Source organism: Salvelinus sp. IW2-2015, linkage group LG8 (assembly GCF_002910315.2).
Source record: "Salvelinus sp. IW2-2015 linkage group LG8, ASM291031v2, whole genome shotgun sequence".
Taxonomy (NCBI): domain Eukaryota; kingdom Metazoa; phylum Chordata; class Actinopteri; order Salmoniformes; family Salmonidae; genus Salvelinus; species Salvelinus sp. IW2-2015.
Window position 1 is genome coordinate 33,341,781 of NC_036848.1, and position 21,483 is coordinate 33,363,263.

General features: G+C 40.8%; 1 protein-coding gene across 1 annotated transcript; it reads right to left on the reverse strand.

The window, feature by feature from the left end:
* Positions 1–9,152: 9,152 nt before the first annotated feature.
* Positions 9,153–20,956, reverse strand: LOC111967767 (lysosomal acid lipase/cholesteryl ester hydrolase-like). The gene is made up of 10 exons (XM_023993108.2): positions 20,849–20,956; positions 19,155–19,272; positions 17,619–17,730; positions 12,937–13,135; positions 12,234–12,343; positions 11,754–11,890; positions 11,414–11,560; positions 11,205–11,276; positions 10,518–10,586; positions 9,153–10,201 (listed from the first exon to the last, which is right to left on the reverse strand). Exons 2-10 carry the CDS (start codon positions 19,263–19,265, stop codon positions 9,962–9,964), a joined length of 1,197 nt encoding a protein of 398 aa, XP_023848876.1. The 5' UTR covers positions 19,266–19,272; positions 20,849–20,956; the 3' UTR covers positions 9,153–9,961.
* Positions 20,957–21,483: the final 527 nt, after the last annotated feature.

The window sequence follows — 21,483 nt, forward strand, 5'->3', positions numbered from 1 at the left end:
TAAATTAAAAATGAAGAAGTTGGCTGTGGAAATATTAGCCTAGGAAACACGTCAGTGATTTTCAGGTCGGAAAGTCGGAGCTCTCGAAAGATGCCTGAGCTTCCGAAATGGAATTCCAAGTTGGATGATAGTTCAAAATGATTTTTTACCAGTCGGAGTTCGTTTTTTTCGAGTCCAGTTGTCTTGAACACACTGAAGTCGGACATTTCTGAGTTTCTAGTTCTCAGTCCCTTGTTGTATTGAACGCAGCATCTTTCTAGAGCTCTGACTTTCTGACCTGAAGATCACTGATGTTATTTGACCGCCCCCCCCCCCTGTCCTCCCCATTTTAAGTGCCATCAAAATAAAGTGTGACCCAAATTTGAATTCATAAACACATCATGTCAGCTAGTTAGTGCCTTTGGAATGTATTCAGACCCCTTGACTTTTTCCACATTTTGTTAGGTTACATTCTTATTCTAAAATTGATCAAATCGTTTTTTTCCCCTCATCAATCTACAGACAATACACCATAATGACAAAGCACATGTTTTTTTGGGGGGGCTAATTTATTTAAAATAAAAAACTGAAATATTACATTTACATAAGTATTCAGACCCTTTACTCAGTACTTTGTTGAAGCACCTTGGCAGAGATTACAGCCTTGAGTCTTCTTGGGTATGACGCTACAAGCTTGGCACACCTGTATTAGGGGAGTTTCTCCCATTCTTCTCTGTAGATCTTCTCAAGCTATGTAAGGTTTGATGGGGAGCATTAATGCACAGCTATTTTCAGGTCTCTCCAGAGATGTTCGATCAGGTTTAAGTCCGGGCTCTGGCTGGCCACTCAAGGACATTCAGAGACTTGTCCCAAAGCCACTCCTGCGTTGTCTTGGCTGTGTGTTTAGGGTTGTTGTCCTGTTGGAAGGTGAACCTTTGACCCAGTCTGAGGTCCTGAGTGCTCTGGAGCAGGTTTTCATCGAGGATCTCTGTACTTTGCTCTGTTGATCTTTGCCTCGATCCTGAGTAGTCTCCCAGTCCCTGCCGCCCGAAACATCCCCACAGCATGATTCTGCCACCACCATGCTTCACCGTAGGGATGGGGCCAGGTTTCCTCCAGACGTGACGCTTGGCATTCAGCCCAAAGAGTTCAATCTTGGTTTCGTCAGACCAGTGCCCACTGAGAAGTGGTTTCCATCTGGTCATTCTACCACAAAGGCCTGATTGGTGGAGTGCTTCAGAGATGGTTGTCCTGGAAAGTTCTCCCATTTCCATAGAGGAATTCTAGAGCTCTGTCAGTGACCATCGGGTTCTTGGTCATCTCCCTGACCAAGGCCCTTCTCTCCTGATTGCTCAGTTTGTGGTACAAAGGAAGAGTCTTGGTGGTTCCAAACTTCTTCCATTTAAGAATGATGGAGGCCACTGTGTTCTTGGGGACCTTCAATGCTGCAAAAAAAATTTGGGTACCCTTCCCCAGATTTGTTCCTCAACACACTCCTGTCTCGGAGCTCTACGGACAATTCCTTCGACCTCATGGCTTGGTTTTTGCTCTGACATGCACTGTCAAGTGTGGGACCTTATATAAACTGGTGTGTGCCTTTCCAAATCATGTCCAATCAATTGAATTTACCACAGGTGGACCAAACAAGGTGTAGAAATCTCAAGGATGATCAATGGAAACAGGACGCACCTGAGCTCAATTTCCAGTCTCATAGCAAAGTGTCTGAATACTTATGTAAATAAGGTATTTCTGTTTTTTATTTTTAATACATTTGCAAAAAAAAAATCATTATGCGGTATTATGTGTAGATTGCTGATTTAGTAATTTAAAAAAATCTATTTTGGAATAAGGCTGTAACGTAACAAAATGTGGAAAAAGTCAAGATGTTTGAATACTTTCTGAAAGCACTGTATGTAATTATTTGCATGTTTAATAGGATAAATAGTAGCCTACACTTACAGAAAAAACAAGGAAATAACACTGTTCATAATAATAGGCCTACCAGACAGACTTTCATCACAGCTTTTTTAATTGTTCTATTCATCACATAATCCAATAGCGTACTAGGAGTAGTGGGTTGGTATAGTTGTTTTCTTGGACCAGGTGAGGGAAATCATATATTTATGTTTCTTCTCTGTGGTTTGGTGGTCCATTGATAGTGACAGTGGGTGCAGAATGCTCTTCATGACTTGGGGTCTCCCACAGATGTATTGTCTTGTTAATTAGGAAGTGTTGGCTGTACACATACATATATATAGGATATTCATTTGAGACAGTTTGCTACAGCAGGAAAATAATCCTGCAGCAACAGTAAATTATTATGTAGATTATACTTAATGGACATTTTTTGTAGGGGTTGATACATTTTTTATTAGATTTTAAAGTGTAAATTGCTAACTTTAGAAGCCTTTTTAAACCTCAAATACACTACAAGTGTGCAACAACACGATTATCAAATTAAGATATGGCATCTGTATAGGCTATGGAATTTCCCTAGCCATCTGACAGAAACCAGAGATGGTCTGTATTTGACTGCACTCAGGTGTAATTTATGTTTTTAAAGGGTGTGACCTAAAGTGGGGCTGGCTGTCTCACGGCTATAACTGAACTGAGACAGAAATGACCTTTTAAGATGCTCATATGGCATACATATGTTCTTGGCCACAAAAGGGCTTGGTCTGATTACAGCAGTAGGCCCACTTAGAGTATTTGTTGTTGGCATCGTTTCATTGTTTATCTGTTTATCCTTCAATAAACCCTTGACCCAGGTGTGAAATCAAGACAAATCAACATGCATTGATTTACAATACATACAAATGCATTCAACTCACTCTATACTCAACCATTTGCTCATCTCCGCAGCCCATTTGCCAAGCTGCCTACGATGACGACCTTCATAAGGTGTACCACATTCTAAAAGGTGGATGCGTAGACTTTAAATATTCAAGAGGGGGAATCTGGCGATACACCAATCATAATAACAGTAGTTATTAGTTACTATTTCATGTAAATGCTAGGTAACAAGGAGGCTGTCAGACCAAGTGTATCATTTACTTTGCTGCCATTATTCCTCACCTAGGTGATGCAGTTTAGTAAAAGATACAGAATCGTGCAGGAACATGTTAGTGTTACCAATGATGACCCTGACAAAACTGGGTGTCTTGTGAAAAGTGTCCATGCTCTCTCTTCCTCTGTCTGCCTGTAGAAACAGAGGACATGTCAGCACTACGCTGCACAGAGGACCTTCTCCTTCCTGGATGGCCTGATGATTGCTATCCTCATGCCAAGCAACGGACAAATGTGAAAATAATGAATATGGTTTTGAGCACTAAAGGGGAGATTGACGCTGTGGACTATGTGAGTAGTGAGATTATGCGGTTGAATATTAGAATGATTCGCTACTGATCATTCTCTGTGACATTTAACTTCGTGTTCACTGTGCATGCAAGTGAAATCAATAGTTTATTTTGTTCAAACAGACACACTTACATTCCCTTGCCCTGATCACAGTCAACATACATATATTTTTATTAGGTACACCACCCCGTTGACGAAAATGGATCGCCCCTACAGACAGTGAGTCATGTGGCTGTGGCTTGCTATATAAAGGCGGCAGACAGGCATCGAGGCATTCAGTTACTGTTCAATTGAATGTTAGATTGGGAAAACGAGTGACCTAGGTGCACCTGATCCAGTATCTCACAAACGTCTGCCCTCCTGGGCTTTTCACGCATGACAGTGTCTAGAGTTTACCTAGAATGGTGCTACAAATGAAAAACATCCAGTCAGCGGCAGGCCTGTGGGTGAAAACAGCTCGTTGATGAGACAGGTTGAAGGAGAATGGAAAGAATCGTGCGAGCTAACAGGCGGGCCACAAACAGACAAATAACAGCGCAGTACAACAGTGGTGTGCAGAACAGCATCTTGGGACACACAACTCGTCGATCTTTGTCATAGATGGGCTATTGCAGCAGATGACCACACCGGGTTCCACTCCTATCAGCTAAAAATAAGAAGAAGCTCTAGTGGGCACACAATCACCAACACTGGACAAATGAGGAGTGGAAAAACATTGCGTGGAACATGACAGCGAGCTCAGTTTACTTGAGTGGCCTGCGCAGGATGAGATGGAACGGGCTGTTCGCAGCATGAATGTACCGCTGTCCAATCTGCAGCTGGGTGATGCTATCGCGTGGACCAACATCCCTGTGGAATGTTTCCGACACCTTGTAGAATGTCCCAAATAATTCAGGCTGTTCTGGAGGCAAAGGGGGGTACGACCCGGTACTAGATGGGTGTACTTAATATGAGTGTATTTTATATTAAGAATATAATGGAATATAACAGAATAAAATACGGGAACTTGTGGAATGGCTGTCATATAACAACAAAGCTGTACCCTATGCCTTCATTTTTGAGTTTGTAGGTGCTTGTATGCTTTAGAAACCGTAGAATCTGCTTTTTCTGATCTTTAAAGAAATACATCTAATCTGGATGAACCTCTGTAGGATGATTTGAGCTAGTCACTTTTTTGATCCACATTTCATGTTGTTTTTTGCAGTGGCTCATCTGGAAAAGAGAGGCTATGTGTAGCTGAAGAAGCTCATTCATATTAACCCATCATTTGTTGGCTAAATATTACGCCTAATACGGAAGTAAATGTTTCATCATTACTGGGCGGCAGGTAGCCTAGCGGTTAGAGTGTTGGGACAGTAACCGAAATGTCACTAATTTGAATCCCCGAGCTGACTAGGTGAAAAATCTGCCAATGTGCCCTTGAGCAAGGCACTTAACTCTAATTTCTCCAGCGTCGCTGTTGATAATGGAAGACCCTGGCCATGACCCCACTCTCCGAGGGTGTCTCAGGGGGAGTTGGGATATACCCCCAAAAAAACATTATTACACATTTGTACATGTGTGAAATAGGACAAATATAAGCACCCACCTAAATATTATTATCACCAGCCAATGTGATCATACTATTGTGCACTTTCTCTCCTTTCAAACTGATAGCCTACTAGCGATTTGTAGTTTAAGTTCTACATTTATGCATATTAACATAATTTGTTAGCTAAATATAGGGCCTTTAATTATCCTACTGGAATATAGGACCTTTAAATATCCTTCTGGAAGGTTCTCCCATCTCCACAGAGGAACTCTGGAGCTCTGTCAGAGTGACCATCGGGTTCTTGGTCACCTCCCTGACCAAGGACCTTCTCCCCCAATTGCTCAGCTTGGCCGGGTGGCCAGCTCTAGGAAGAGTCTTGGTGGTTCCAAACTTCCTCCATTTAAGAATGATGGAGGCCACTGTGTTCTTGGGGACCTTCAATGCTGCGGACATTTTTTGGTACCCTTTCCCAGATCTGTGCCTTAACACAATCCTGTCTCTGCGCTCTACGGACAATTCCTTCGACCTCATGGCTTGGTTTTTGCTCTGACATGCACTGTCAACTGTGGGACCTTATATAGATAGGTGTGTGCCTTTCCAAATCATGTCCAATCAATTGAATTTACCACAGCTGGACTCCAATCAACTTGTAGAAACATCTCAAGGATGATCAATGGGAACAGGATGCACCTGAGCTCAATTTCGAGTCTCATAGTAAAGTGTCTGAATACTTACAGTTGAAGTCGGAAGTTTACGTACACTTAAGTTGGAGTCATTAAAACTCGTTGTTCAACCACTCCACAAATTTCTTGTTAACAAACTATACTTTTGGCAAGTCGGTTAGGACATCTACTTTGTGCATGACACAAGTAATTTTTCCAACAATTGTTTACAGACAGATTATTTCACTTATAATTCACTGTATCACAATTCCAGTGGGTCAGAAGTTTACAAACACTAAGTTGACTGTGCCTTTAAACAGCTTGGAAAATTCCAGAAAATAATGTCATGGCTTTAGAAGCTTCTGATAGGCTAATTGACATCATTTGAGTCAATTGGAAGTGGACCTGTGGATGTATTTCAAGGCCTCCCTTCAAACTCAGTGCCTCTTTGCTTGACATCATGGGAAAATAAAAATAAATCAGCCAAGACCTCAGAAAAACAATTGTAGACCTCAACAAGTCTGGTTCATCCTTGGGMKSWMTYTYMWAMMSMYYKARRKKWSYAYMAKRGRMMSWCGCAGCCGTCATGCCGCTCAGTAAGGAGACGCGTTATGTCTTCTAGAGATGAGCGTACTTTGGTGCAAAAAGTGCAAATCAAAAGACCTTGTGAAGATGCTGGAGGAAACAGGTACAAAAGTATCTATATCCACAGTAAAACAAGTCCTATATCGACATAATGTCCTCTGGTCTGATGAAACAAAAATAGAACTGTTTGGCCATAATGACCATCGTTATGTTTGGAGGAAAAAGGGGGAGGTTGGCAAGCCGACGAACACCATCCCAACCGTGAAGCACGGGGTTGGCAAAATCATGTTGTGGGGGTGTTTTGCTGCAGGAGGGACTGGTGCACTTCACAAAATAGATGGCATCATGAGGGAGGAAAATTATGTAGATATATTGAAGCAACATCTCAAGACATCAGTCAGGAAGTTAAAGCTTGGTCGCAAATCGGTCTTCCAAATGGACAATGACCCCAAGCATACTTCCAAAGTTGTGGCAAAATGGCTTAAGGACAACAAAGTCAAGGTATTGGAGTGGCCATCACAAAGCCCTGACCTCAATCCTATAGAACATTTTTGGGCAGAACTAAAAAAGTGTGCGAGCAAGGAGGCCGACAAACCTGACTCAGTTACACCAGCTCTGTCAGGAGGAATGGGCCAAAATTCACCCAACTTATTGTGGGAAGCTTGTGGAAGGCTACCCAAAACGTTTGACCCAAGTTAAACAATTTAATGGCAATGCTACCAGATACTAATTGAATGTATGTAAACTTCTGACCCACTGGGAATGTGATGAAAGAAATAAAAGCTGAAATAAATAATTCTCTCTACTATTTTTCTGACATTTCACATTCTTAAAATAAAGTGGTGATCCTAACTGAGCTAAGACAGGGAATTTTTACTCTGATTAAATGTCAGGAATTGTGAAATACTGAGTTTAAATGTATTTGGCTAAGGTGTATGTAAACCTCCGACTTCAACTGTATATAAATAAGGTATATCTCTTTTTATTTTGAATAAATTTGCAAAAATTGTCTTTTTTTTAAGGATTTCGCATTGTCATTATGGGGGATTGCGTGTAGATTGATGAGGATTTGTATTTATTTAATCCATTTTAGAATAAGGCTGTAACGTAACAAAAAGTGGAAAAAGCCAAGGGGTCTGAATACTTTCCGAATGCACTCTGCATACAGTAAATTTAGATGGAGAGCATAAATGCATTAAAAGCATTTCCGTGAAGCTTTGTGATTAACGCGGACAAGTTTGATGTCAGACAACAATAGCATGTTCATGATTTAAAACGTTCCCAAGCCGTTAAGATGAAAGGGGACATTTTATATTGAGGCTTTGACGGGACTTTTAAACAATAAAAGTACAGGCTTTGGTAATGGTAAAGTTGGCGGCTTTTCGTCTTGGTTTGAAAGGGATATATTTATCAAAGTTTTGGATGGTAATATGATGTATTCTTCTGTCCTTTAGGATGATAAAACCCCACTGGATATAGCAAGGAGACTGCAGTTCAAGATTGTAACAATGCTGAAAAAGACAGACTGAAAGCTTTAAGGGGGTTTTGAGGACGAGGGGGAACTTTTCACCATCGCAACATCACCATGTTTTCAGTAGTCTTTTGTCTGACAAAGTCATTTTTATACAGTCTGTAGTTCGTAATGGACACCTTCGCCTCAGCTGTCTATCAACCATTCGTTAAAGTTAATACCAGTACAAGTGGCCATGTAATTGTTTTCAATCGTCTCATGGTTGATCCTATTTGAATTATTCATTTAAATTTACACTGAGTACAAAACATTACACCAATATTGAGTTTCACCTCCTTTTGCCCTCAGAATTAGTTGGGACATGGACTACAACAGGGTTCCCCAACTTCTATTTATGTTCCGGCCCCCTGACCATCCGCTCAAGAAATAAATCGTCCCGCAGCTGACTAGATGATCCCTGGACTACAAGGTATCGAAAGGGTTCCACAGGGATGCTGGCCCATGTTGACTCCAATGCTTCCCACAGTTGTGTCAAGTTGGCTGGATGTCCTTTGGGTGGTGGACTATTCTTGATACACAAGGGAAACGGTTGTGATTGAAAAACCCAGAAGCGTTTCAGTTCTTGACACACTCAAACCGTGGGTCTGGCTGCTACTACCATACCCCATTCAAAGGGTATTGCTTTATCTTGGCCAGGTCGCAGTTGTAAATGAGAACTTGTTCTCAACTTGCCTACCTGGTTAAATAAAGGTGAAATAAATAAAAAAGGCACTTCGATATTTTGTCTTGCCCATTCACCCTCTRAATGGCACACATGCACAAATGGATTTAACCGGTGACATCAATAAGAGATCATAACTTTCACCTGGATTCACCTGGTCAGTCTGTCACGGAAAGAGAAGGTGTTCTTAATGTTTTGTTCACTCAGTGTATACTATTATTTTTCTTAATAGTATGCTTCTCTAAATATTTGTCACGTTCTGACCATAGTTCTTGTGTGTTTTGCTTGTTTTAGTGTTGGTCAGGACGTGAGCTGGGTGGGCATTCTATGTTGTGTGTCTAGTTTGTCTGTTTCTATGTTTGGCCTAATATGGTTCTCAATCAGAGGCAGATGTTTTGTGTTGTCTCTGATTGGGAATCATATATAGGTGGCTTGTTTTGTGTTGGGGTTTGTGGGTGGTTGTTTCCTGTCTGTGTTTTCTCTGCACCAGCTACGACTGTATCGGTTTGCCACATTTGTTATTTTGGTTATTTGTAAGTGTTCACAGTATTCGTCTTGTTTATTAAATATGTTGAACACGAGCTACGCTGCGTCTTGGTCCGATCCCTGCTACACCTCCTCTTCGGACGAAGAGGAGGAAGGCTGCCGTTACAATATTTGTGAGTTGAGTGTTTGTATTGTTTCTGGTTTTGATATTGTCCTTTTGTACAGTACATACGAGTAAGTGAATTAAAACATTGTTACAGATTAAAGCCTTTGACAATGTTTAAATAAATAAAATATGAGTAGATACTCAGACAAGCACTTTTCAATAAATGTTGTCAAGTAATTGAATCGTACAACTGATTTTCTAATGGAGATTTAATGAGCAGTTTTCTCAATTAGTTACAAGGAGGCATAAATAAGTGTTACAACATAAGTATGAAATTAATGAACAAACAAGTCAGTCATTCTTTGGTCAGCACCCTTCCTAATTAATTCTCAAGATCACCTAAAATCCAATAAAAATACATTGAGGAAGTAGCTAATAAAAAGACAGTCAATAGCACAGGAAAGAGAAATTAGTGGTAAAAACAAAACAATTATTTTGTTTGACTAAAAAGGCACAGCAAAATAAACCAACACAAGTACAAGTCCTGAAGAGAGAGGTACTGGGTGTTGAACTGGGCCCTGGACGGTAACCATGATAATGCACCAATGACTGAGATATAGTCATCCAAACCTACAAGCAGGATTTCAACAGGATCTAAATGTCTGATAGTGTACTTGTGTTTTTACAAACCCGGGAAATTCTCAAAACACAGATTAAAATCCATTCAAGTGTTGTGGAAGAGAGGACGGTAGTAAAGCAAGACAAAAATAATACAAGATGATTCCTCACACATAACCCTAAACTCACAGCTTGTGTACCGCACTACCCCAATTTAGAGGTGAATGATTATTGCTCATGGTTTAGTCAAACGAACACAAGCATGCTAATACTCTCTCTTACACACGCTTATAGTCACAAACACACATACAGTGCACAAACCCTCGCACCCAGGCACTCCGATATGACTCCCAATATATGTCAGATACAGTATTAAAATCTCTTCAGCAATTGTGATGAGAGTTGAGGCTAAAATTATCCATATATCTCCCTGCCTATCCACTGTTTACACCAAGTCCTGCTGGCTCATCAGTTTGATTATCTCACTGTACATCTCCTGAGGGGCGTCCAGGCCCCAGATGAAGTCCAGGTGTTCCCAGTCCTTGATGTGGCGGTGGTACACCAGGTTGGAGACCTGGGTGAGCAGCACGGCAACGTCCTTAGGGTCAGCAAGGGTGTCGTTACCTCCGGACCACAGGGCCGTAGGCACCTTCATGTCCTGGATGTTGTACAATGGAGGGGTCGACTGGAGGAGGGACAAGAATGGACTAGATGTCAGCTAAAGGACTGGTCATAACTTCAATATTTTGTCTTGCCCATTCACCCACTGAATGACACACATACACAATCCATGTCTCAATTGTCTCAAGGCTTAAATCCTTGTTTAACCTGTCTCCTCCCCTTCATCTACACTGGTTGAAGTGGATTTAACAGGTGACATCAAAAAAGGGATCATCGCTTTCACCTGGATTTACCTGTCTGTCATGGAAAGAGCAGGTGTTCTTAATATTTTGTATACTCATTGTATGTTGGTAGACTAATGAGCTCTGAGCTGGCCTTACCTGGTTATAGTGAGCCATGTTCCCTTCTCTCCCATAGTCATACGCCATCAGCTTTCCAACATGCACCGCCTGTAAAAAGAAAACACATAAAAAAGACTTGTCTCAAGATAGCTGAACAGATGGTGGTACTGTATGTATAGGTAATATGTCCAACAATATGTCAACTTCAGTAAAGTTAAAGTTGTCTTTGGTAAATCTGGTATTGGCCTTTACTCAAGGATAGGGCAACAAATAGGTGTGTTTGAGTCCGTGTGGAATGTCTGTGCCTCTCCTATTCACACAGTGGAATGTCGATGATAGTTGACTTGGGTGTGAGACTGAGGTATAAACAGGGTGAAATAATTATTCATGACACAGAATAAGCTGAAAAATAATTGATCAACGTCTTTGAGATCAACTATTTCTGTCCTGAGTAACTCTACTTGCTCTGTTGCGTAAAACCAAAATGTCAGTATCGGTTTGACAACTGTGGTTTGACAAGTGCAAACTCATTCTCGATTCAGACTGTGTTGACCACACCCCAGCCTCACAGGATATAGGTAACATTGTAGGCCTGATATCTACACTATAGGCCTACATGACAGTTTTAACAAACATGGGGTTGGGATGGGATGTATACTGTAGGTTTGAAGAAGTGGAATCATATTGGAGGATGTTTTGAGAAGCTCCTCTCAGGTATGTTCTTACCTGAGACCAATGAATCATGTTCTGCACTGAGGTGCCTGCTGGGCAGTGGGAGATGTACACAGGTGTGCGAGTCTGGACAAAAAGAGAAATGAACATCTTCACCAAACTCATACAGTACCTATATAATTGGCTTGAGGTTGAAGTCCACAATAGTAATCATGTAAAATCATTTTCCAAAAGCAATCAAATGTGAGCGCTGTGGAACGCACCATGTTGAGGTTCAGCTCATCAAAGCCACAGAGGACGAAAAAGATGTTTCCACACAGCTCACTCTGAGGCTCCTCAGTGCAGAATTCGGTGGCAAACCACTTGATGAGAGAAGTCTGAGGCATGAAGTCCTTCTTCCCAAATAGATCCTAGGATATGGAAACCAAACAATGGATTAGCATTAGTATTGAAATATTTTCAAAGAATTTTGACAGATCGATCAAGAAAAAAAAAACTGATGCCAAAGTTGGGTAGAAAAAGGAAACCACAGGTTAGACTTATTGTATGAATGAATTGTGGCATAATGCAGTTAAAGTTAGAAAAATAACCTTTGCTACTAACCCACATGAGGAATTCGGGTAAGAGGGAGAGCTTGGTTATGGGGCTGGTAGTAAAAGACACGGTGGCCACTGGTGCCAGGCCGAAGAACATCTTGATTTTGCTTGCCAGCTCAGGCATTGAAGAGAATGCAATAAAAGCTACAGGGACAGAAACATACAGTCAGATATGTCATGGTTTAAAAACAGGGGCGCAACTTTGGTTTAAGAAGTGGGGGGGACATTATTATTTTTATTTTTAATCCAGTCGGATAAACACTCCAAACAGCCTACCCGACCGCTCGGAGGCGTCCGCATAGTCCTAAAGGACACCGGTGCCTCGTTCTGTATCACATTCCAATGATAAAACCGTCCCCAGTGAAAGTTACGCCCCTGTTTATAACTGTAAACCATAGTGTACTTAACAGTGTGAAACTACAGATAAAAAAATATATACTGCTTCATACTGTAATATGACACATTTAACTAAATCAAGCCGTCTCACCAATAGTGGTTCCCTGAGAGTGGCCTACATAGTAGATAGTCTCCTGGCCTGTGGTCTTCAGGATGTGGTTGACCACTGCTGGCAGGTCCTTCTTTGCCATCTCATCATAACTGAAGAATAAGAACAGAAGAAACTCAGTGAATGCCATAATAAGACTATTTAAATAAACATTTCAAATAATATATATATATTTTTTTACTACAACCTCGTGATTCTATTGGTAAGCACAGGGGATATACACTGAGTGTACAAAACATTAGGAATGGATGGGGTATTTGTGCCATTCAGTGGGTGAATGGGCAAGACAAAATATGTCAGTGTCTTTGAACGTTTGGTTTCGTAGTAGGTGCCAGGCGCACCGGTAAGAGTGTGTCAAGAACTGCAATGATGCTGGGTTTTTCACACGCAACAGTTTCCCGTATGTATCAAGAATGGTCCACCACCTAAAGGACATCCAGCCAACTTGACACAACTGTGGGAAGCAATGAAGTCAACATGTGCCAGCATCCATGTGGAACGCTTTCGACACCTTATATAGTTCATGCCCCGACAAATTGAGGCTGTTCTGAGGGAAAAAGGGCATGTAACTCAAGGTGTTCCTAATGTTTTGTACACTCAGTGCAGATCCAGGTTAGGCGCATAGCCATGGGGTGAATAGCTGAGCGAGCAAGGATCAGTATAAGTGGAATAAATCTCTAGCTACCTGAACTGCCAGAACTCGTTGTGGTCAGGGCTGAGTGTGACGTGTCTCCTGGACCAGGTGCTTCCCCTGCTGTTGCCGATCCAGACGTCGTAGCCAGCGTCGGCTAACAGGTAAGCCAGGCTGGTGTTGGGCAGGTTGGTCACCCAGTTACTCCCTGCAGCTAGGAGACCGTGCTGGAGGAACACTACAGGCTTGGGATCTAAGAAGATGAGAAAAAGACGACATTACACATAATGCTATAGGATGAATACTGTAACAAGGTATGGAAGAAATACTAAGTGAGGAGCACCTTATTCCAAGCAAGGATCACAAAGCCCATGTGGTAATGCAGTATTTCTCCAATCTTCTCAAACATGGTTGAAGTATCCATTCACATTCCAACATGACCGAAACGACATAAACTGAAAGTGTATGGTTACAAGTTACAAAAATGGTTAGTTACAAAAAAGTATGTTCTATTCATAATTCAAGTGTTGTGTTGACTGTAACCACCAGAGGGGGTGTCTGTCTAAGCTATATCCCAGCTGCAGAGCAGCCGTTCTTGTGGCTCTGCACCGTTTCTTTTTTGGGAGCTTTATCGCTGCGATCTGTCAGAAACAGGATGTGAGCGGGTCCTTTCGGTAGCACAAACAGACCTTTAGATGATAGGATTGTTTGACTTCATACCAGCTATTCCTCCCTCCCTGCCCCTAGGTTGTCTCAAATGGCACCCTATATATAGTGCAATACTTTGGGTTCTGGTCCAGGTCAAAAGTAGTACACTATATAGAGAATAGGGTGGCATTTGAGATGGACCTCTAGTCTACCCTGCTGCCTAGACTGCCTTGTACCTGTACTAGGCATTTCAACCACAATGCAGCTGTGTGCAAGAAATCTACACTATCTCTCCTAGATTGAACATCAAAGATTTCCAGCAATAGATATGCTAGCGAGCACGATTTCATATCAAAATCCCATTTGGGGGCTGAAATAATTCCAGCTCTGCTGTGTTCCTTTGAGATCCAGACGCTCTCCCGTGTGACCAGGGGAAGTGGGACAACAGGAAATGAGATGCATCTCCAGCCTATCACAGAGCCCTGCTGCCTCCCTGACTGGATGTGCTGCTGCTGCCACATACTACAGAGCAGGGAGCGCGAAGCATCAAGAGATACAAACAACATGATGGCTCCTTACTTATTTAGAGGATATCAGAATGTATTATTGAGATTGTTAACTCCCCAGACTACCTCAGCCCTGGCATATCACATCGTATTGGGCGTATCTTTAAAGTGGAACCCCTACCTAGTTGATGAAGCATTTCTAATGACAAATCACTGTCAATATTAATACTAAACTGAATGTACATTTTAAATTGTTGGAGAGGGTCAAATTAAGTACACAGCATTCATTTACTAATTCATGTTTTGGGAAGTAATGCAATGGAGAAAGCAATGGCGAAAAAACAAGAACGGGGCCAAAGCCAGTGTTTAATACTCGAAGGCACTTACATTCACCTACAGCGAGATCTGTATCGAGAACATGAGTTATTGTTCAGAATAATATGAGACCCTGTGTTCAGGAAAAAGCGTTGTCTATTGCCTCTGAATTTGTTTTACACAAGTGGGTTCCCACGATGAGATTAGTGTGAGGTTTAGCACTCACTTTGCTCATTAATGAAATATAGGTGCCACAAAGGAAAGAGAAACTGAATACTGATTTGTAGGAACTGGAGAGGGACAGTGGCTGTGTCTGACAGAAGCTGTGCATCTCAGTATTTAGACTAAACTTGTAAGAAAACAACTTCCTCTTTACAAGAAATCTAAAACTTTGAACACCATAATGCATTCCTAAACATACTCAAATCAAATCATGTAACAAACAGTTTGCTCCTTATTACTGCCACTATTACTGTTCCCATCACATATTGAAAATAAGCTGTAATTACAATACATTGTAACAAGAGCTTAATAAATGAGACGCTGGTTGAACATTAGCCAAGCCACATTTGAAACAGCTCAAACTAGGGACGGATTACGAGAAATGCCAAACAAATAAACTCTACAGAAATTAAATTCAATCATAGACTGGGTTCAAAATGATTAAAGCATAGAGGTGACCTATTAGCAGATGGACAGCCTCACTGGATGCATGTGATATTATAGCTCGTGATAACACGAAAAGCCAGGAGTAGGCTGGGCGGTGCAATCGCAAAATATAGAAATGGATTCCTCCTCCCCCGCTCTCCTCAAGGTGACTAATGCTAAAAACCACTTCCCTTTTGGATTCTGATTCAGTACTAATGTTTGACAATGTGATAAATATCAGCACTTCAGATGTTAGACAAGGTCTGTCTGTGTGTGTTGGTCTTAGATATGTGGATCTGATTACAGGGCAGAGAAGTAAGGGATAAACAAACACAACAAAAAAAATGAAATATATATATAGTACCAGTCAAAAGTTTGGACACACCTACTCATCCCAGGGTTTTTCTTTATTTTTTACTATTTTTTACATTGTAGAGCAGTAATGAAGACATCAAAACTATGAAATAACACATATGGAATCAAAAAAGTATTAAACAAATCAAAATCTATTTATATTTGGAATTCTTCATTCTTGGCATTCTCTCAACCAGCTTCATGAGGTAGTCACCTGGGATCCATTTCAATTAACAGACAGGTGTGCCTTGTTAAAAGTTAATTTGTGGAATGTCTTTCCTTCTTAATGCGTTTGAGCCAATCAGTTGTGTTGTGACAAGGTAGGGGTGGTATACAGAAGATGTGGTAAAAGACCAAGTCCATATTATGGCAAGAAGAGCTCAAATAAGCAAAGACAAACAACAGTCCATCATTACTTTAAGACATGAAGGTCAGTCAATCCGGAAAATGTTAAGAACTTTGAAAGTTTCTTCAAGTGCAGTTGCAAAAACCATCAAGCGCTCTAACGAAACTGGCTCTCATGAGGACCGCCACAGGAAAGGAAGACCCAGAGTTACCTCTGCTGCAGAGGATAAGTTCATTAGAGTTACAAGCCTCAGAAATTGCAGCCCAAATAAATGCTTCACAGAGTACAAGTAACAGACATATCTCAACATCAACTGTTCAGAGGAGACTGTGTGAATCAGGCCTTCATGTCGAATTGCTGTAAAGAAACCACTACTAAAGGACACCAATAAGAAGAAGAGACTTGCTTGGGCCAAGAAACACGAGCAATGGACATTAAACCAGTGAAAAACTGTCCTTTGGTCTGATGAGTCCAAATTTGAGATCTTTGGTTCCAACCGCTGAGTCTTTGTGAGACGCAGAGTAGGTGAACGGATGATCTCTCCATGTGTGGTTCCTACCGTGAAGCATGGAGGAGGAGGTATGATAGTGTGGGGGTCCTTTGCTGGTGACACTGTCAGTGATTTATTTAGAATTAAAGGCACACTTAACCAGCATGGCTACCACATAATTCGACAGCGATACGCCATCCCATCTGGTTTGCGCTTAGTGAGACTATCATTTGTTTTTCAACAGGACAATGACCCAACACACCTCCAGGCTGTGTAAGTGCTATTTGACCAAGAAGGAGAGTGATGGAGTGCTGCATCAGATGACCTGGCCTCCACAATCACCCGACCTCAACCCAATTGAGATGGTTTGGGATGAGTTGGACCGCAGAGTGAAGGAAAAGCAGCCAACAAGTGCTCAGCATACGTGGAAACTCCTTCAAGACTGTTGGAAAATAATTCCAGGTGAAGCTGGTTGGGAGAATTCCAAGAGTGTGCAAAGCTGTCATCAAGGCAAAGGGTTGATACTTTGAAGAATCTAAAATCTAAAATATATTTTGATTTGTTTAACACTTTTTTGGTTCCTACATGATTCCATATGTGTTATTTCACCGTTTTGATGTCTTCACTATTATTCTACAATGTATAAAATAGTAAAAATAAAGAAAAACGCTTGAATGAGTAGGTGTGTATAAACTTTCTACTGTATGTATATCTATATTTTAAATCAATTATTAGATTATCTTTAAGAGAAAATTAAGCTGGATTTTCGGTCACAATTAAAGTTGGTCATTACATTTTTATTTCAATTAAAAGCATAATGTTGCAGCCCTCAATTGCTGCTCAACAACATAATTGTCGGCTCCCAATAATAATCTGCTATGAGTTCTAACTGGTGATTGTGGACGTGCGCCGCATACAGCAAGCTGCTCCGCTTGCCCTATTCCCATTCTTCCTCCTTAACAAACCTTCAAATCTATCAGCTAACTTGAAAAAATAATAATAATCGAAGGCCAAAATTGTGGAGGGAAAGCACTAATCATGTTTTGCAACCTAATAATCACCCTTAGAATACTTCCAGAAACACTATTATTTCTTTTTTCAAATGGAGAAATTCTACAATAGAAACTGGCCCACCCTATTCATCATAGGAATGTGACATGCACAGCAGTAAGCTCATTTATTTCTCCTTTCAATATGGAAGGGAAACCAGGTACTGGTATTTGTATGTGCTGTTTCTTGCTGAGTAAAAGGCTAATTTATGAACTAAATGTTAATAATTTTGTTAACACATTTTTGTGTAACAATAGTAGCCGTTCATTCAATTGGATGAGGGAAGGGGCGTGGGGGGCACGAGATGTTCCCCCATGATGAAAGGGGGGCATGAGTGAAAAGTTTGGGAAGCACTGCATTAAAACCCTTTGATGCACACCTTTACTGTTCTTCAGGCCATGTGGGATCCTGTTGACACTGAGGATGTAGAGGTCTTCTGTGACGACGTCATGCTCCTCTGCTGGGTAGCCCCAACGCCTGATGATCTCACTCTGTGGAAGAGAAAGAAGAAACAAACTGTCAAATATATTTTGAATTCTGACATAATGGGGATCTCTGGTAACACTTTATTTTACAGCCCCATTATCACTGGTATTCACATTACAGTAAAATTAAAGCAGACAATTCTTCCCCTGTTGCATTCCCTCTCACCGCCCCCTCCCAGATATTATCTAAATATACGCTAATCTGGAACTTCAAAGAAAGTGTTTGAGCCTGTTGGTTCCAGCCGGGCCTGCCATGCGATCTAGCCATGCATAATTAAAACACACCACCATTCCCCTCCCTCCCTCTAGGCTGCCAGTCTGCACATTCTACTGACTCTGGGCCACTTAAGGATAAACCTGCTGGTTCGACACACCGAGGTCGTCTCAGGGGTGGAGGGGAGGATTGGTGTTCTGCTCTGACTCATTTGGGTTTCTGGTTTTACACAGGGAAATGGCTGAGTATGAAAAATAATGTAATGTCACGTGACGTCAGTATGGAGAGAGATATTGAGAGGGCCTGTGCTTGCAGGCCAACAATGGGAAATATGTTTTCTCATGTGAGAACTATTCGTACTGGGAATTGTATTAGGCTTATATCATTGATAGTGTGTAGTTTCCAATGACAAATACTGTATACTAACTATAGACACACTAGAATTAGGATTAATGTAATTTTGTTACTATGCGGTGCCTATAAAAGATACGAGGTTAACCACTGACATGTACCAGGCCCAAATCCACAAATGTTGATTTTATCATTGGCATACTTCAGAATAAACATACATTATATATTTTCTGACAAAGTGTGGTGAAAGAATTTGATTGACTGCCATGTCAAATATTTCAACTACTGCATGCCTGTGTGTGGGCTCCTGGAACACAAATTATACTGATATCACTAAGCACACAAAATAACCGTTTAATTGAACACTCACTTATCCCAACTTACAGGGACTCTATGTTTAGTTAGGTCAGATCTCAGACTTAATGTTTAAGTCCTATAATATGGGTGTGATATTGTCCTATCCAGTGATAAATATATGCTGAAGTTTAATACATGACAGAGGGATTTCCTTTCGAGTGACCTTGCCCAAGCCTCAGTATCACATGTTATGACTATCCTTGAAATGACTCATGGGATATATGGGGGACAAAGTGAAGAATGTGGGCAAAGCAGAACTCCCCCCATGTGAGGTAACCACCATGACTATTATTTGCTCATGTTGGCCCAGAAGATTGCCTAGTTCTATGAATAGTTAATGAGCTCTGTGACCTATGAAGTCCAGTAGTGTGTTCAGTTATCTATGGTTGGTATTAAAACAGTTTGAAGTCTGTCTGGAAAAACTGTGTGGATAAATACAATTTCTCAGTATTTGTCCACTTTGTTTCTGAGAATACAGTTTGTCTGTTATTGATTTTAGCCAACTCACAATATTCATGTTGACCTCTGGGTCCAGTCCTTTTATGTCTTTCAGCAAGGATCTCTGACACTGGACCGCCCCAGTGGTCAGGAAGGCCATTAAAAGTATTAACCACACCATCTTCAGTCTGAAAAACATAATACATGTGTTATAAACCTTTAGAAGTCTCTCCGACCACATTATGGCAGAACCTATTCAGCATCGCACAGAGGCGTCATGCCCATTTTTTACATTTTTGAAAATGTTTAATTTACAATTACTACTAGCAATTTTATGAAGTTGGCTTTAGCTAGCCCAGATAGGTTCCCGATGTCCCAACATAACTAGCTCCCAGGAAGCCATTTCAGGCTATCAATTAAGTTAGAGCAGCTAGCTTGTCTATCTATCTTACCTGGTATGCCTTCTGGCAAAGTTGGTAGACTTTAGGAAAGCAAGCAATAACTAAATGTACTGAATAAGACATTCCTTTCAGTCTTTTACCCAGATTTTAGCAGAGATGCAAAAAAGAAACACCAGTCAGGAGGATACTGACAGCTCAAGATGTATGCTTAGATATGCAGAAAAGTAGACACATTTTAACATAGAATTAAGCATAATGATTATGGCTCTAGATTGCAGGTGTTTGACAAATGCTAAATTCTCCAACTTCCGGATAGGGGGCCTAGCCCCCCTCCGGACCACCTCCAGCCATCCTCACTTTCTTTATGCCCCTTCAGATTTTTGGGGTACAAGACAACCCTGGCAGCAGACACCTACTTAAATATGAGCATCAATCAGAGACTTTATACATTAAATGTATGTTTCATTGCAATCTTAATCTCTCATTGACAGACTAATTACACAAGATATATAGTTATTGGTTAACCAAAATGATTGCAATCCAAATGTTGCTGTCTCCACTACTAATGTTCGAATAAAATAAAAAACTAGTCGGCTGCTATATCTTCTCTTTACCATGAGATCTGGCCTGATACTGTGTTCACTGAACAGTTCAAAGTTAGTCATTTGTTTTTGTAATATATCAAAAGATGTTTGCATTGTCTCAAGAATAAGCACTAGATGATAAATTCTACAAATATTGCTTGAGTGGCTCCAGACTTAGAATAGACATTGAACTATTGATGGAGTCTCATAACCGATTAGTTAGAGAAAAATAAACTGAGTATGAAGCCTTCGCAGTCAAAAGAGCAAAACATTAATTTTAATTAATTAATTAATTCAGATAACTGTGGGAGTAAACTAGATATAACACCAAGATTTCCATGAGGAAGTGAAAGTAACAACAACCTCTAGCCTTTACAAAAGCTCTGACCCAATTAATACATTATTAATTCATCATTTATTTTACCCCTGATCTTTTGTTTTCCTGCACATTATTCATAAACTATGCTTGCCTTGAAACTCTATTAGTTGCGGAGATTCAATACAAAACTATGCCATATGTGGACTGACTATCTAATTAGACCAGTATGCGTTAAAATAGGAGTAGGTTATGCTTCAGTAGGCTGTTGTTGACATTTACATTAAACAAGGTGGTCTGTACTCACTGACACTTAACCTGTACATGTCTAAACTATTGCATCACAGGGCAGGCCTATATGTGATATATGGAAAATGTAGACTATACATTTGTATCAGTGGCGAATATATCCCCATAAATGTATTTTACGATAGCTACAATGTGTCCATGTGCAAACACTTACCCGGACAACTTCTGCTGTGTAGAATAACAATACTCTGTTCTTGGTTGGCCAAATGAAGAAGTAGTCACAGGAGCTGCAGCGTGATAAAACGTCAGAGGCTCCCTACTGCTTTTTTAGCTGATTGGGCTTGTAACAAACATTGGGAAAGATTAATTGCCGATTTAACCTTTCCACCCTGCTCTAGCCTAATCAATCAGTCCTGTAGATGTGGCAATGACAATACTGTCGACAGTGCGATTTTGTAATAGAAACTAAGTCGTATGTTATTTGACTGGAATAAACTGTTTTTTCCATGCATCCAAGGGAACATTTTGGTCGGCCAACAGCCATTAATGTTTAGCCTACTATGTGAAATCTGGCGTTACCAAACACGCTCAACGAAATTTAAAAAGTAAATTATTTGTGTATTGCCAGCAACAGTTGTTTATAGTTCAAGTTTAACTCAATGTCACGAGTTCTTATAGTTGGTGCAGGGTTGACAGGCAATTTATGCGCTTGTCTTCTGCGAAGAGAAATGCCAAACAAAGTTATTGTTTTCTGGGACAAATCGCGAGGAGCAGGTAAATTTGTCAGTTGCCGCCAAAGTTGTTACATTGTATCTAAGACAAATGTATACGAAGCGTAGCCTACTTGCT